Here is a 17,434-nt window from a genome sequence, read left to right as displayed (position 1 = left end):
TATATGGATTCTTGATTTGTTATTCTTTAATATTGGGTTTCTAATTTAAGAATTGCAATTTAATTAAGTATGAATTTTTACATAGATATATAAACAATAAATGAATACATGAGTATATTTTGGTAAGAATTAATATTAATGTTTTGTTATGGTATAATGTGTCTCCCAAAGAATTGTGCTCCTAGTTTTGCCAGCAAAATATAATATATATGAGGGATTCTGTTACCAAAGGATACACAAAAATAAACCTGATGCCTTTAAATTTAGTGATCTAGATTCAAATTTAGCTCTAACATTTTTTAAGCTTTACTATTTCATAGAAGTAGTATACTCTGTGTTTTTCTGTGCTAGCTTATAAAAATATATGCAAATGTAACCACTCTTCAGGTACCTATACATTTTCATAAAGCCTTCTTAAATTAGATTTGCATTCAGATTCCTCAAATAAGAGTGTCCTATAAACAGAAGCCATGCCATTTCACTGAAAAATTATTACAGAAGATACAATAGAGTAAATAAAAATTATGTTATAATGATTGATAGGAATAGTCTCACATGATCTCCTGCCATAGTTTGAAATTCTTATACAGATAATTATAGATCTATAGATATATAGTATGTCCACAGTGCATTTTTGTTTGCTTTTATTATATAATGAAATATACTTGAGATGTTTGTTTCTGTTTATTGCTAGGTTATCCAGATAAATTTTGAAGAATTCGATCTGGAAATTGGCTATGACACCTTGACAATTGGTGACGGGAGCGAAGTTGGAGACCCAAGGACAGTGCTCCAAGTGTAAGTTCTCAATGTTTCTTTCTTGACTTAGCCTATTAGGTCTTTATAAAATTGTATGAAATTTTACTGTTTTTTCTTTCATTGATTCTTCCTACTATCACCAACAGAAGAAGCATACTACCTTAGTTATGATCATCAACCTGCAAATAGTATATTTATTAGTCTTTCTTCAGTGGTGCTTAAGGTACTTGATCCAAACACAGTTACTTAAGAATCCATTTCCAGAAAGGAACTCATTGGCAAAAGAGGCCTAGGGTGAAATTGCAGAGTGGCTGATTGGCCTTATTTTGGAAAATACCTTTGCCCTCACAGAGTTTTAGAATAGACTGGAAAAAACAATCATGAAATTGATCCCAGAGACAATAATAAAGACCTGGTCATCAAGATCTGTAGTTGAGAGTTTATCAGTGGTTTGACGTGAAGTAGTTAGCAATGAACAGCTCTCAGAGTTGAGCTAATATACTGAAAAGGTTCTTAACGTGAACAAAAAGAATGAACATAAATTGAGAAACGGGAAATGTTAGGAACTTACCGCCAAATCCTTGGCTATCCATTCCAATAATCTACCTCTGGTAGTGGCAAGAAGAAATGTCCAGGGCATGTATATATTTTTTTTCTGTGATGAACCTCAAAAGGTTATGATATGCTTTCTCTCAGTATTCCTTTCATAACTGTTGGTTTGCAATACAGGCTTTATCAGTGAGGTGTTTCTCAAAAATGGGGTCTTTTGCATCACAATTACCTGGTGCACTTTTTAAAATGTAGATTTCTGGACCCCTCCCATTATGTCTATTAATGTTTGCTTTATATATTTAGGTGGTCCTACGTTGGGTGCATAGATATTTACAGATGCTATATCCTCTTGTTGGATTGATCCCTTTAACATTATGTGATGCTCTTTGTCTTTTGTTACAGTCTTTATTTTAAAGTATATTTTATCTTATGTAAGTACTGCTACCCCAGCTTTCTTTTTATTTTTGTTTGCATGAAACATTTTTTTTCATTCCTTCAATTTTGGTCTGTGTGTGTTTAGATCTGAAGTGAGTCTCTTATAAGCAGCATATAGATGGGTCTTGGGTTTTTTTGTTTGTTTGATGATTGTTTAATGATTTTCTTTAGTATCATGTTTGGATTTTTTTGTCTTTATTTTCTCTGTATCTATTATAGGCTTTTGGTTTGTAGTTACCATAAGGTTCATATATAACTATTTATATATGGAAAAGTTTATTTTATGTTAATAGTCACTTAAGTTCAAATGCATTCTACAAATACTACATTTTTATTCCCTGATTCCACATTTTATGTCTTTTACATCATGTTTTACATCTTTTTATTTTGTGTCTTCTCTAATTATTGTATAGGTTTTTTTTTTTAACTTTCGTCATTTAACCTTCACACAGGTTTTATAAGTGATTGATCCACTACCATTACTATATATTTGCCTTTTCCAGTGAGAATTTTAGTTTCATGTGTTTTCTTATTAATTAGTGCCATTTCATTTCAACTTATAGAAGTCCCTTTAACATTTCTTGCAGGGCCAGTTTAGTGGTGGTGAAATCCTTTAGATTTTGCTTGTCTGGGAAACTCTTTATCTCACTTTCAATTCTGAATGATAACCTTGCTGGATACAATATTCTTGGTTGTAAATTTTTGTTTGTTTGTTTGTTTTATTTTGTTTCAGCACTTTGAATATATCATGCTGCTCCATTCTGGTCTGCAAAGTTTCTGCTGAAAAAATTGCTTCCATTATATTAACTAGTTGGTTTCCTCTTACTGCTTTTAGTACTCTCTCTTTAATTTTTGACATTTTACCTATAATGTGTCTCTTTGTAGGTCTCTTTGGAGTCATCTTGTTTGGGACTCTCTGTGCTTCCTGGATCTGGATGTCTGTTTCCTTTCTAGGATAGGGAAGTTTTCAGCCAGTATTTCTTCAAATACATTTGTTCCCCATTCTCTCTTTCTTCTACTTCTGGGATCCCTATAAAGCAAATATTCTTGTGCTTGATGTTGTCCTTAAGCTATCCATATTTAATTTTTTTCCCCTTTTTGTTCTGATTGGGTGATTTCCATTACCCTGTCTTCCAGATTGCTAATCCTTCTTCTGTATCATCTTATCTGCTATTGATTCCCTTTAGTGTATTTTTCATTTAATTTATGTTACTCATGTTATTTCATTCTTTAGCTGTGATTGATTCTTTCTTATATTTTTTTAACTCTTTGTTGAAGTTCTCACTGTGTTCATCCATTCTTCTCCTGAGTTCAGTGAGCACTTTTATGACCATCATTTTGAATTCTTTACCAGATAAATTACTTATCTTCATATCATTAAGGTTTTTTTTTTCTGATGTTTTGTTTTTTCTTTTGTTTGGAGCATATTTTGTCACCTCATTTTGCCTAATTCTCTGTGTCTGTTTCTATATATTAGGCAAAACTGCTACCTCTATCAGTCTTGAAGTAGTGACTTTGTGTAGGTGATGATCCTTCTCATTCAACCCTGCTCTAGATCTTTGTTGTCTCTTAAATCTTTTTGGTTGTATATACTGCCTTATTTATTCCTGATTTCCCCCTGCTGTTCAGCATGTGCCAAGACTTGTCAGTGTTCCAAAGAAAGGAATTCAGTGATCACCTAGTTTCAGGCTGATTGGATGCCAGACCCTCAGGCAGAAGCTTTTAAAGTTTGCAAATATATACAGTCCTGAGGGGCTGCACTTGTAATCCCTGCTGGCCTCCAAACCTCTCCTCCTCTTTCCTTTCCTTTTCTTTTTAATTTTACAAGAAGTTCTCATAGTACTGTTATTGCAGAATCCTGTAATAACACCAAAGATTTACCTTATGTGTACATTGTAGACCCAATACTATTCCATCTTAGTTGTTATCTTTTCAGGAAAAAAAAATCCCTTCTCTTCTTACTTATCTTTATGCATTCTTGACCTCAACTTCAACTTCTCTCCTCCACCTACTACATGGATATCATTGATCAACCACAATTTTGTTGTTTATCTCTGAGCCTACTACAATTCCACTTTGTGCTTCCTAAGATAATGATGGACAAAGAGCCATTGCTTTACATGTTCTGTATATTTGTTTATGTTGTTCAAATTATTTGTAACTCCAACCCCCTAAAAATACTCAGCATTTTTATCAGGATGATGTACCTGGTAGACATTTCACCACGCTAGACTAATATCTTTCAGAAATTATATATAGTTCCTCCTAGATTTCTTTGTGGTTTTGTACCTGATAGTTTGGATTTCATTATACTGTAATATTGTATTAGAAATTGACAGCCACAGAACTAATATGATCAGTAAGTATGTTTTTCGGTTGTTGTTTGGGAAGTGCAGTCATCCCTTGGTATCCACGGGGTATTGTTTCCAGGAACTGTCACATATATCACAATCTGCACATGCCCAAATCCCATAGTCAGCCCTCCATATCCATAGTTCCACATACATGGGTTCAACCAACCATGGATTGTGTAGTACTGTAGTATTTACTGGAAAAAAAAATCCATGTATAAGTGGACCTGTGCAGTTCAAACCCATGTTATTCAAGGGTCAACTATACAGTGTTTTAAATAATTGAAAATTACATATAAAAAATCTGAATTTATTGTTTCTTTCGACAGACTGGCAACACTAGGACTGGATTATCACATGGCAAAATTTGCTGGAACTCTCTTCTGCCCTCTTTAGAGAGCCCATAGGTTCTCATGGCCCTTCAACCTTGTCTCGTTTTTCACTTGAGCATCTAAGAACCCTTGCATTGCCTGCCTGGGCCTATAGGCATGTGACACATGATACAACACAAAATTTGGTTTATTCCTTAAATTTATTATTTATTATTTCCCAAATAATACATATATTTGTTCCTTTATCTGACACTTTAGAAAAGTTGAAGTTTCTTGGGCATTAACGATAATATTGCAAATTTTGTAAGTTATCCTCACACATTCTGAGACCTATCTTTCTACATGTTTATTTGATAGATCACATTATATGTACTTCAAAAATGAGACTGTAAAACATGTATGTGATGGAACATATTTTCCTTTTTACTGCTTAAGATAGAGGACTAGATTTCAGGTTTAGATTCTTCAAAGCATGGACAGGGAAAGGCAGGATAGCTAGTCAGTTGACTGAAGAATATTTCTTAAACATCTTTTTTACTATATCTACCACTAAATAAAACTTAGCATTTCAGAATCTAATGAAATAATAGATGTCATCTTGTACAACTAATATCCCAGATCAGGGATGCTGTATACTCCTTTAACCACTGCCTTAAAGAATCTATGAGATAATTAATATCACAAAACTACAAGCAGAAAGGTTATAGACATACAAATTTACAGTAATCTAATAAGACACAGAAGGAAAATATCAAAATTATTATCTTAAATACCCAACCATTAGAAATGGTAAGCATAAAAGAGTACATTTATTGGGATTAAACAGTAATCTGTACAGTCCCACATGCTAAAAGAAAAAAATAATATTATGTTTGAACCATATAATTTAATCTATTCTAATGTTAAAAAATTATGTAGACAATAATGAATTCTGATATACCTGTTGATATTTTCTTCATAGAATAAATTATTGTATTAATAACACAGAATGGTTATTAATTATTATTTTCAAAAGAATACCAAGTTTCCAAATGGATTTCCCTATACTATCATATTCAAAGTTCACATTGAGTACTTCACCTCCAGTGGAAATAAAAATTAAAGCTTTATTCTGTGACCATTACTTTTTAGACTGTTCAATCATTGGATCTAAATTGGTCCCTTAGTGAGAGTGTGGGAGGGCTAAGAGAGAGTAAGAAAGATAATACATTATGTTTAAATAACCAGAAGACTATGAGATGAGCGCATGAGTGCGCGCGCGCACACACACACACACACACGCACACACACACACACACCCAAACACACACACACACACACACACATTTTATATGCAGACATCATAATCATACATATTATGTTTTTGCAAAACTCAAAGAAGAATTAAGGCAATGATATTTACTATATAATTTTAAGTACTAAGAGGAAAACCCCTTTATATTTTAAATATAGCCATACACTTTCTTAAAAATGAACTCTTCGCTAATCACAAGAACCTCTTTGTAAACATGCCACAGTCCTTCAGTTTCTGCACACCTTCTTTTAAGAATTTTGACCTCAGTTGCTTCAAAAAGATCTAGTAAAATTTTTATTAGTGTATTTTCTGTGCTTTTCAAAATTCTTATCAAGTGCAGATAATGTCTCTATTTCCTTTTATTTTGGGAGACAGGGTGAATAAATTTTTTAAGTGATTTTTATAATCCTGTGTTGTATGAATTGGATCAAGTAGCAGATGACATGAGAAGTATTGGATAATTAAATGAAAGAAATAGGTTCACAATTGATTTTTTTTTTTTGAGGATGATCCCAAAGTTAGGTAGGCAACATAAGACCAGATAAAGAGCAAATACGTTAATGAAAAGAGGTCTTATGACCTGAATGAATAGTCAAGTGGAAATAGCTGTATTTTACAGACTAAGCTTCTGCTGCTAGTAGAATAAATGAAGAAAAAAACATTACATTTTCCTTTTCTCACATTCCTGTCATCATATTGTCCCTAGTTTACACAGTAGTTCTATTTCATTACTTGTTATAATTCCTTCACTCTGAGAAGTTGTATTAATTTTGAAAAATCTGTGATTTTTTTTATATTTGTCTGTCTGTAACCAGAAATGTGTTTCTTAAACCTGCTTTTCTTCCTCAGAACACAATTACACATTTCTGAAAATATAACTTTCTTTTCCTTGAGTAAGTGTGACTACAACAGAACTAGGTAGCACCTATCTCCTAGAGGTGTTCGAATAAAAGCTGTCTGACTAGCTAACAGAGATTTTACAAACTTGAAGTTAGGTCAAAGTTTCCTCTGAACTCTAAGAGTCTGTGATAAGAGAACCCACTGGATTTGTATCTACCAAAGAAGCTGATATAAATTTGAGTGTACCTGAGACATATTTTTTAATAAGTTTAGCTTTCTCAACAGCAGGCCCACTCATCTGGACATTTGCAAGGCTCAGAGTAAGAATACAGACAGAATCTCACATATCAAATGTCTAAATATTAAAAGTTATAAATTAAGCTACATATTGTTAAATACAATATGTTCCATCCTCCTACCTTGACAAATACACTTTCATAACAACCTAGAAGGACAGGTTTAAATTTAGAATTCTGGGACTTGTGTGATTTTCTTGTTGGGACATGAAGGTGTAGGAAAGTGGTCCCAGCCCCAGCCTGCACCTGGCCACCCTCTATTCCCAAACTCAGCTCCATCCTTCACGATACATGTAGACTTCCCAGCCTACACATTCAAGCTGCCACACCTCCCTGCAAACACTGCCCACTGGGTCTAAGAGTGCACATATGGGTCATGTGTTCTGACCCTGAGAATGTGGACCTGGAAAAGAGGCCTATGAAGGTTCAGGTAGCAGGAAATTCCAGGGTACCAGGTACCAATGAGTTGTGGAACAGTAGTTTTTAAACAAACTATAAAATAGAAGATTTGTTTTTATTTTTAATTCGTCTTGAAATGATACTTATACAAAGTGAAAAAAAAATTTCTAGGAAAATGAAATAAAAGCACATATAAATACATTCCAAGTTTTTTTATTATGAAATTCACCAGACAGAATTACTCTTTCAAGTTACTCTAGAAGTTTGAAAGATTTACTCCCAATTTCAGTTCTTACCACATTGTGGGCTGGAAATTAGTCTAGGATCTCATAGGTGAAGTGAGCAGGCACATCCCTGGGCAAGAGGTGGGCTACAGAATGGTCAGACGAAGGGATCAGGGAAGGGACCTCTCTTGCCCAAGTTTAGAAACAGTATTGCATATGGCATGGTTAATGGTCAAGAACGTATAAAAAAAAAAACCCAAAAAAACAGTTGAAGGGAATTTATTTTAAATAACGTTCTTCTAATGGGTAAAATTAGTCTCCATTTAGGCATTTTATTTGGCAAACTGTTTACTCATCTACATGTTCCTTTTTGCTTTTCTCTTAAGTGTGATCCATGTGCCAGAGACTAACTTTCGGCACTAAAACTATCTTTTCAATAAATTTATTTTAAAATATTAAATAGCTGAAAGTCAGAAACATAGTAAAACACAGAAAATATGTTCATTTAACAGAGAGCCGTGTAATCTCATATTTGAAAGTATTTTAAAGGAGGATGAATTCAGCCTATATATTTAAGTTTATAAGTTCTGATTAGTTTAATAAACACAGGATACCTCATTTTTTAAAATATTTAACCAGATAAGGAACATCCCAGCCTATTCTATTTAGGTCATAGGATTGAATTAAGCATTGGAAGTAAATGGTGTTTTCGCTTCCAATTTTCCTTCAATATTTAGATTCTAAAAGTTAAAATCAATTGTCCTATTCTCTTCAATAAAAAAATGTATCCATATGGTCATAACATGTTCAACAGCTAAAATAGTCCTCCAAAAATGAATTATGAAAAGCTTTAAAAAATAATTCTTATAATTTCTTCCCCTTAAGTACAAAGTATGTCAGTTTTGCAATTCAGTAATTTATAAATAATCTCAGTGTGCCGTATCTCTTTACCTTGAAATTTTGGTTCTGAAGAAATACTCATGACACAGTTATAAGCAATAAATTTATTAAGTAACAGAGAATACACTGTAATTGGACATCGTGTGCAGTACTAAGTACTCCATATAATTTTATCAGATGAAAATTCCTAAAATTATGTGAATTTAAGCTGCAAACTTAAATTCACAATTCAAAGATTTATTGCTTCAGCCATTTGCTGTCTCGTACTGTATTGCTTATTTGTGGCCTTTTCTTTCTCACTCTCATGCTCGTTAATTTTCTCTCCACTGGACTTACTTGAAGGGCATTTTTTTATTTCCTCCAGTTTGAGGTAGGATTTTTCATTCATGGCAGCTTCATGGTGGTATAGTGACAAGTGTCAATAGAGATCAGAATATAAACTTGACCAGTTGATAATAATTCAGATAATGGATTTGAACAATCATGTTAATATCTTTTAAAGACTGTTAAAAGAAGTTTTTTCTCACAGATTGTTTTACATGTGCTATTTTCACACTTATATATAAATTCGCCTGATGGTAAAAATGGATGTAATAAATTTGAGAGAACTAACAGTGATGATAGTACAATTACAGGCATTGAATACACTTCCAACCCTCATTTCGTTGCATAAGGAAGGGAGGAGTTGTTGATTACTTGTCCACCCTTCTCATCTGTATGGCATCAAACTGAAATAGTTAAAAATGCATTCTATGAGAAATGTGATTCTCTTTCCTTTTCCTACATTTTCTCTCACACACTTTGCTGTTCCATTAAGGGAGTCACAGTAACACTATAAAGAATAATTAAGTGAACCCTTGTAAAATAAAAAATAGAAAGAAAACTCTTCTTTTCCAAGATGGTCCTGGAAATTTTATGAGTATACATTGATATTGGATAACATTTTATTTGAACAAACGTGTTACAGAAGGTGAAAAAAAATGTTGTCTTAGATATCCAAACATGGTTCTATCCTATGACTATCAAATTCTGATTTGTCCTGAAAAATTTTATAATGTAAAATCTCATTCTCAGATATATGTTAGTATCGGCTAACAACACTGTTCCCTGGGAACTCTTCTTTTTATTTTATTTTAATTATTTATTTTTTAACACCTTTATTGGCATATAATTGCTTTACAATTGTGTGTTAGTTTCTGCTTTATAATGAAGTGTATCAGCTATACATATACATATATGCCCATATCTCCTTCCTCTTGCATCTCCCTCCCACCCTCCCTATCCCACCCCTCTAGGTGGTTACAAAACACTGAGCTGATCTCCCTGTGCTGTGCAAGCTGATCTCCCTGTGCGATGAGGCTGCTTCCCACTAGCTATCTATTTTACATTTGTAGTATATATAAATCCATGCCACTCTCTGACTTCGTCCCAGCTTACCCTTCCCCCTCCCCGTGTCCTCAAGTCCATTCTCTACATCTGCATCTTTATTCCTGTCCTGCCCCTAGGTTCTTCAGAACATTTTTTTTTTTTTTTAGATTCCATATATATGTGTTAGCATACAGTATTTGTTTTTCTCTTTCTAACTTCACTCTGTGTGACAGGCTCTAGGTCTATCCACCTCACTACAAATAATTCAATTTCATTTCTTTTTAATGGCTGAATAATATTCCACTGTATATATATGACACATCTTCTTTATCCATTCATCTGTTGATGGACACTTAGGTTGCTTCCATGTCCTGGCTATTGTAAATAGAGATGCAGTGAACATTGTGGTACATGACTCTTTGAATTATGGTTTTGTCAGTGTATATGACCAATAGTGGGATTGCTGGGTCGTATGGTAGTTCTATTCATAGTTTTTTTGAGGAACCTCTATACAGTTCTCCATAGTGGCTGTATCAATTTACATTCCCACCAACAGTGCAAGAGGGTTCCCTTTTCTCCACATCCTCTCCAGCATGTATGGTTTGTAGATTTTTTTGACGATGGCCATTCTGACTGGTGTGAGGTGATACCTCATTGTAGTTTTGATTTTCATTTCTCTAATAATTAGTGATGTTGAGCATTCTTTCATGTATTTGTTGGCAATCTGTATATCTTCTTTGGAGAAATGTCTATTTCGGTCTCTGCCCATGTTTGGATTGGGTTGTTTGTTTTTTTCGTATTGAGCCGCATAAGCTGCTTGTAAATTTTGGAGATTATTCCTTTGTCAGTTCCTTCATTTGCAAATATTTTCTCCCATTTTGAGGGTTGTCTTTTCATCTTATTTATGGTTTCCTTTGGTATGCAAAAGCTTTTAAGTTTCATTAGGTCCCATTTTTTTATTTTTGGTTTTATTCACATTTCTCTAGGAGGTGTGTCAAAAAGGATCTTGCTGTGATTTATGTCATATAGTGTTCTGCCTATGTTTTCCTCTAAGAGTTTATAGTGTCTGGCCTTACATTTAGGTCTTTAATCCATTTTGAATTTATTTTTGTGTATGGTGTTAGGGAGTGTTCTAATTTCCTTCTTTTACATGTAGCTGTCCAGTTTTCCCAGCACCACTTATTGAAGAGACTGTCTTTTCTCCATTGTATATTCTTGCCTCCTTTATCAAAAATAAGGTGACCATATGTGCATGGGTTTATCTCTGGGCTTTCTATCCTGTTTCATTCATCTATATTTCTTCTTTTTATTTTAAATACACACGCACACACACATGCAAACTCTACTTTGTGTTACTATATTTTAAATAAATATTTTCTTTATTTTAATATTTAATAAATAATATTCATACTAGATTTATAGAAAAGGTAGCTGTTTTTTATGTTCATATACTATTATTGCTCTCAGCTCATTGGTGCATATGTTTTAAAGAGCTACTTTGTTGAAGATATATTATTTTATAAAATTTTTCAACAGTTTACTCTTTCAAAATGCCACCTTGGTACAAGACTGCTATATGTGATATTTGCCTTGAGCAAACGCTCTTACAACCAGGGACTTACAACTTCTCAAATTTGCTCTTGTACCTTCCCCTGTTAATAATGAAAATCTAAATACCAACCGACCCCATGGGCTAATGAAAGAAGAGAATATACTAAATATAGCAACAAGGCAATATTGTTAGAGATTGATGGCCACAGTATAAAAAGGACTTAGAAAAATTGACTATTCAGAATAATCTTTCACCCCTATATGAAAGTTATCAAAAAAAAAAAAAATATTGGGTTGGCCAAAACCTTTGTTCGTTTTTTTCCCTAAGATGGCTCTAGTAGCACTTAGTTGTCTTTAACTTCATTCGAAACCATTTTGTTAGATTGTATTGTCACAGCTGTCATATCAGTGTGTATTTAAAAAAAAAACTTATCAAAATTGGAAAATTTTTGTATAGCTATTTTAATATTTAAGATGGAAGAAAAAAAGCAACATTTTGGCATATTATGCTTTATTATTTCAAGAAAGATAAAAACACAACTGAAATGCAAAAAAAGATCTGTGCAGTGTATGTAGCAGGAGCTGTGACTGATCGAATGTGTCAAAAGTGGTTTGCAAAGTTTCTTTCTGGAGATTTCTCGCTGGACAATGCTCCATGGTCGGGTAGACCAGTTGAAGATGATGGTGATGAAATCGAGACATTAATTGAGAACAGTCAACATTATACCACACGGGAGATGCTATACTCAAAATATCCAAATAGCTGACATACTCAAAATATCCAGCTCAAGTGTTGAAAATCATTTACACCAGCTTGGTTATGTTAATCACTTTGATATTTGGGTTCCACATAATTAAGAGAAAAAAAACCTTATTGACCATATTTCCGCATGTGATTCTCTGATTCTTTACTTAAATGTAATGAAAACGTTACGTTTTTGAAACGAATTGTGATGGGCAATGAAAAATGGTTACTGTACAATAATGTGGAATGGGAGAGATCGCGGGGCAAGTGAAATGAACCACCACCAACCACACCAAAAGGCCGGTGTTCATCCAAAGAAGGTGATGTTGTGTATATAGTGAGATTGGAAGGGAGTCCTCTATTATGAGCTCCTTCTGGAAAATGAAACAATTAATTCCAACAAGTACTGCTCCCAATTAGGCCAACTGAAAGCAGCACTTGACGAAAAGCATCCAGAATTAGTTAACAGAACCGCATAATCTTCCATCAGGTTAATGCAAGACTGTGCATGTTTCTTTGATCACCAGGCAAAAACTGTTACAGATTGACTGGGAAGTTCTGATTCATTTTCTGTATTCACCAGGCATTGCCCCTTCAGATTTACATTTATTGATATTTCAGTCTTTACAAAATTCTGTTAATGGAAAAAATTTCAATTCCCTGGAAGACTATAAAAGGCACCTGGAACAGTTCTTTGCTCAAAAAGAAAAAAATGTTTTGGGAATATAGAATTATGAAATTGCCTGAAAAATGTCAGAAGGTAGTGGAACAAAATGATGAATGCATTTTCAATAAATTTCTTGGTGAAAATGAAAAATGTGTCTTTTATTTTTACTTAAAAACAAAGGAACTTTTTGGCCAATCTGATATCTTCTCACTGCTCTTATTTCTGCCTTGCACTCCTCCTTGCCCTCCTCCATTACACTCACACACACACACCCACACACACACTCATACACACTCACAATCATTTTAAGTTCCTCGATTGCAGAGATTGTTTACTACTCATCTTGGATTTCCCAAAATACCTAACACAGAGCCTGTGTTAACATTGTTAGGTGTGGCATGAATTATAGTGGGAGCAGAAAAATTGCTCTACATCAAGACACATCTACTGAAACATGTCAGCAGATGGGGTATCTTTGCAGACATTGGCAAAGACATACCACAGGCAGTAGAGAGCTATGCAGGTCTATGTGGTGTCAGTGCATTCAGGCTACTATTAAAAAAAAAAAAAAGAAAAAAGGATAGACTGGGTGGTTTATAAACAACATAAATGTATTCCTCACAGTTCTAGAGTCTGGAATTCAGAGATCATGGTGCCAGCAGATTCGGTGTCTGCTAACAATCCGCTTTCCAGTTCATAGGTGGCCATCTTTTTACTGTGTCCTCATATAGCAGATGGGGTCAGGGATCTCTCTGGGTCCTCTTTTATAAGGGCACAATCACATTGAGGAGCGCTCTGCCTTCATGACCTAATCACCTATCAAAGTCCTCACCTTCAAATACCCTAACATTGGAGATTAGGTTTCAACATGTAAGTTTTGGCAGCAGGGGGACATTTAGTCTCTAGCACCAGAGTTTCAACAGCACTTACTAATACCACATGCAAGAAAAACAATCAAACTGACAGTAGCAATTATCTCATCGTGTGGACAAAATTTGATGCATAGTCATTCAAATGACTTGCTAGTGGGCAATAATAAATAAATGCTCTTGGAATTTCAGAATTACTTCAGGCTGCAGTATAAAATAATCTCTGTGACATTTGATTACTAGCAACAAAAATGTTAAATATAAGGGATAGTTTATTTTTATGGTTCTTCATTATTTCTTCATTGTGACGATAGTTACATTTTCGACTGGGAGAACATGGATGATTTTACTAAAACAAGAAGGCAGTTTACTGTTTTACTTTGGTTTGTTTTGTGAAAACACTGATGGTTTTACTGCAATTTAAGCAATTACTATGGTTTTGTTTGGGGTTTTTCGTGGGGTTTTTTTTGGCATTGGATTCAATTGGATCAAATTGTCTAAACTAAAGAAGCTTTCAGTTGGTATTTTTTCTCTTTTTATCAGGAATATTTGTAATATGGTAGGCATTTTGAAAGCGGCTGTAGGAAAGAAATTAGGACAAAATATAGAAAGAGTATGTAAATAAATACATTAGCGTTCTTCTCACAAAAGCACAGCACTTTGTTAGAATGCTAAATATTGGGTTGGCCATAAAGTTCTTTTGTGTTTTTTGTAAGCAATTATGGAAAACCCAAACAAACTTTTTGGCCAACCCAATATTTGACTGAAGTATCCACAGATGAGTACAAAGATGTATGTGCTGAGGTCTTGACCTTAAAATTCTTCTAAACACAAGTGTTGAGGGGCTTCCCTGGTGGCGCAGTGGTTGAGAGTCCGCCTGCCGATGCAGGGGACACGGGTTCGTGCCCCGGTCCGGGAAGATCCCACATGCCGCGGAGCGGCTAGGCCCGTGAGCCATGGTCGCTGAGCCTGCGCGTCCGGAGTCTGTGCTCCGCAACGGGAGAGGCCACAACATTGAGAGGCCCGCGTACACCCCCCACCAAAAAAACAAACAAGTGTTGAAATAGACATCTTTTTGCAACTGTAATAACTGTTCCAAAGACTCTCACACACATTATGCTTTAGAATTAACCAATAAATTAAAACTTCTGAAGTCCAACACCATAAATGAAGTAAAAACCACAATTATTCACTACTCAGTTACCTGATTGAATTAACATTTATGTAGTCCCATCATTCCACAGTACTTCATGTATTTTTATTTTTAAAACTCTATGTTGTTCATCTAGTATTTTGATCCACTTTCTTTTCTATTTTATTTGCTTTTAAAATTTTGTTTCAGACTTACTGAGGTATAATTGATGAATAAAAATGTAAAGCATTTTAAATTATACAACGTGGATATATGTATACTTTGTGAAAGGATTCCCCCCCATCAAGTTAATTAACACATCTATCACCTCACATATTTACTTTTTTTTTTTTTTCTGGTGAGAACATTTAAGTTCTACTTCTTCTAGCAAATTTCAGTTATAGAGTTCACTGTTATCAACTATAGTTATCATGTTACACATTAGACTTTCAGATCTTATTCATCTTATAACTGAAAGTATGTACACTTATACCAACCTCTGCCATATCCCCCACTCCCCAATACCTGGCAACTCTCTTGTTTCTATGAATTAATACTCTCTCTCTTTTTTATTTTTTTAGGTTCCACATATGTGATTCCATACAGTATTTGTCTTTCTCTATATGACTTAGTGTCACTTATCCTAATGCCCTCCAGTTTCACCCATGTTGTTGCAAATGACAGAATTTATTTCCTTTTTAAGGCTGAACGATATGTGTGTGTGTGCACGCATAAATTTTCTTGATCTTTTCATCTACTGACAGACGCTTAGGTTGTTTCCATAGCCCTGTTATTGTGAATAATGCTGCAGTGAAGATGGGATTATAGATAACTCTTTGAGATAATGGTTTCATTTCATTTGGATATCTCTAGCAGGAAGTGGGATTGCTGAATCTTAGGGTATTTCTGTTTTTAATTTCTTGAGGAACCTCTATACTGTTTCATAGGGGCTGTAACGGTTTACATTCTGAACAACAGTGTACAAGGGTTCCTTTTTCTCCACATTCCCACCAGCATTTGTTACTTCTTACCTTTTTGTGAATAGCCATCTTAACAGGTGTGAGTGAGGTGATAACACTTTTTTTAATTTAATTTAATTTATTTTTTTATACAGCAGGTTCTTATTTGTCATCCATTTTATACACATCAGTGTATACATGTCAATCCCAATCTCCCAATTCATCACACTGCCACCCCCAGCCCCCGCCGCGTTCCCCCCTTGGTGTCCATACGTTTGTTCTCTACTTATGTGTCTCAATTTCTGCTCTGCAAACTGGTTCATCTGTACCATTTTCTAGGTTCCACATATATGTGTTAATATATGATATTTGTTTTTCTCTTTCTGACTTATTTCACTGTGTATGACAGTCTCTAGATTCATCCACGTCTCTACAAATGACCCAATTTCATTCCTTTTTATGGCTGAGTAATATTCCATTGTATACATGTACCACACCTTCTTTATCCATTTGTCTGTCGATGGGCATTTAGTTTGCTTCTATGACCTGGCTATTGTAAATAGTGCTGCAATGAACATTGGGGTGCATGTGTCTTTTTGAATTATGGTTTTCTCTGGGTATATGCCCAGTAGTGGGATTGTTGGGTCATATGGTAATTCTATTTTTAGTTTTTTAAGGAACCTCCATACTGTTCTCCATAGTGGCTGTATCAATTTACATTCCCACCAACAGTGCAAGAGGGCTCCATTTTCTCCACGCCCTCTCCAGCATTTGTTGCTTGTAGATTTTCTGATGATACCCATTCTAATTGGTGTTAGGTAATACCTCATTGTAATTTTGATTTGCATTTCTCTAACAATTAGTGACACTGAGCAGCTTTTCATTTGCTTCTTGGACATCTGTATGTCTTCTTTGGAGAAATGTCTACTTAGGTCTTCTGCCCATTTTTGGATTAGGTTGTTTGTTTTTTTAATATTGAGCTGCATGAGCTATTTATATATTTTGGAGATTAATCCTTTGTCCGTTGATTCATTTGCAAATATTTTCTCCCATTCTGAGTGTTGTCTTTTCGTCTTGTTTATGGTTTCCTATGCTGTGCAGAAGCTTTTTAAGTTTCATTAGGTCCCATTTGTTTAGTTTTGTTTTTATTTCCATTACTGTAGGAGATAGATCAAAAAATATCTTGCTGTGATTTATGTGAAAGAATGTTCTTCCTATGTTTCCCTCTAAGCGTTTTACAGTGCCTGGTCTTAAATTTAGGTCTCCAATCCATTTCGAGTTTATTTTTCTGTATGGTGTTAAGGAGTGTTCTAATTTCATTCTTTTACATGTAGCTGACCAGTTTTCCCAGCACCACTTACTGAAGAGACTGTCTTTTCTCCATTGTATATCCTTGCCTCCTTTGTCATAGATTAGTTCACCATAGGTGAATGGGTTTTTTCTCTGGGCGTTCTGTCCTATTCCATTGATCTATATTTCTGTTTTTGTGCCAGTGCCATATTGTGTTGATTACTGTAGCTTTGTAGTATAGTCTGAAGTCAGGGAGCCTGATTCCCCCAGCTCCACTTTTTTCCCTCAAGACTGATTTGGCTATGTCTCCATACAAATTTTAAGATTTTTTGTTCTAGGTCTGTAAAAAAATGCCATTGGTAATTTGATAGGGACTGCATTGAATCTGTAGATTGCTTTGGGGAGTGTAGTCATTTTTACAATATTGATTCTTCCGATCCAGGAACATGGTATATATCTCCATCTGTTGGT

General features: G+C 34.5%; 1 protein-coding gene across 3 annotated transcripts in view; it reads left to right on the top strand.

Moving 5' to 3' along the window:
- Positions 1–17,434, top strand: part of CSMD3 (CUB and Sushi multiple domains 3) — a 1,080,105-nt gene that overhangs the window by 503,180 nt on the left and 559,491 nt on the right. For all 3 annotated transcript variants that reach the window (XM_060035246.1, XM_060035245.1, XM_060035244.1), the window contains one exon: positions 695–798. In XM_060035246.1, coding sequence (XP_059891229.1) covers positions 695–798 — 104 coding nt within the window. The remainder of the gene's footprint in view (positions 1–694; positions 799–17,434) is intronic.

The sequence above is a fragment of the Delphinus delphis genome, chromosome 17, assembly GCF_949987515.2.
Source record: "Delphinus delphis chromosome 17, mDelDel1.2, whole genome shotgun sequence".
Taxonomy (NCBI): domain Eukaryota; kingdom Metazoa; phylum Chordata; class Mammalia; order Artiodactyla; family Delphinidae; genus Delphinus; species Delphinus delphis.
Note: the sequence above shows the minus strand (reverse complement) of the source record. Positions and strands in the feature narration are given on the sequence as shown.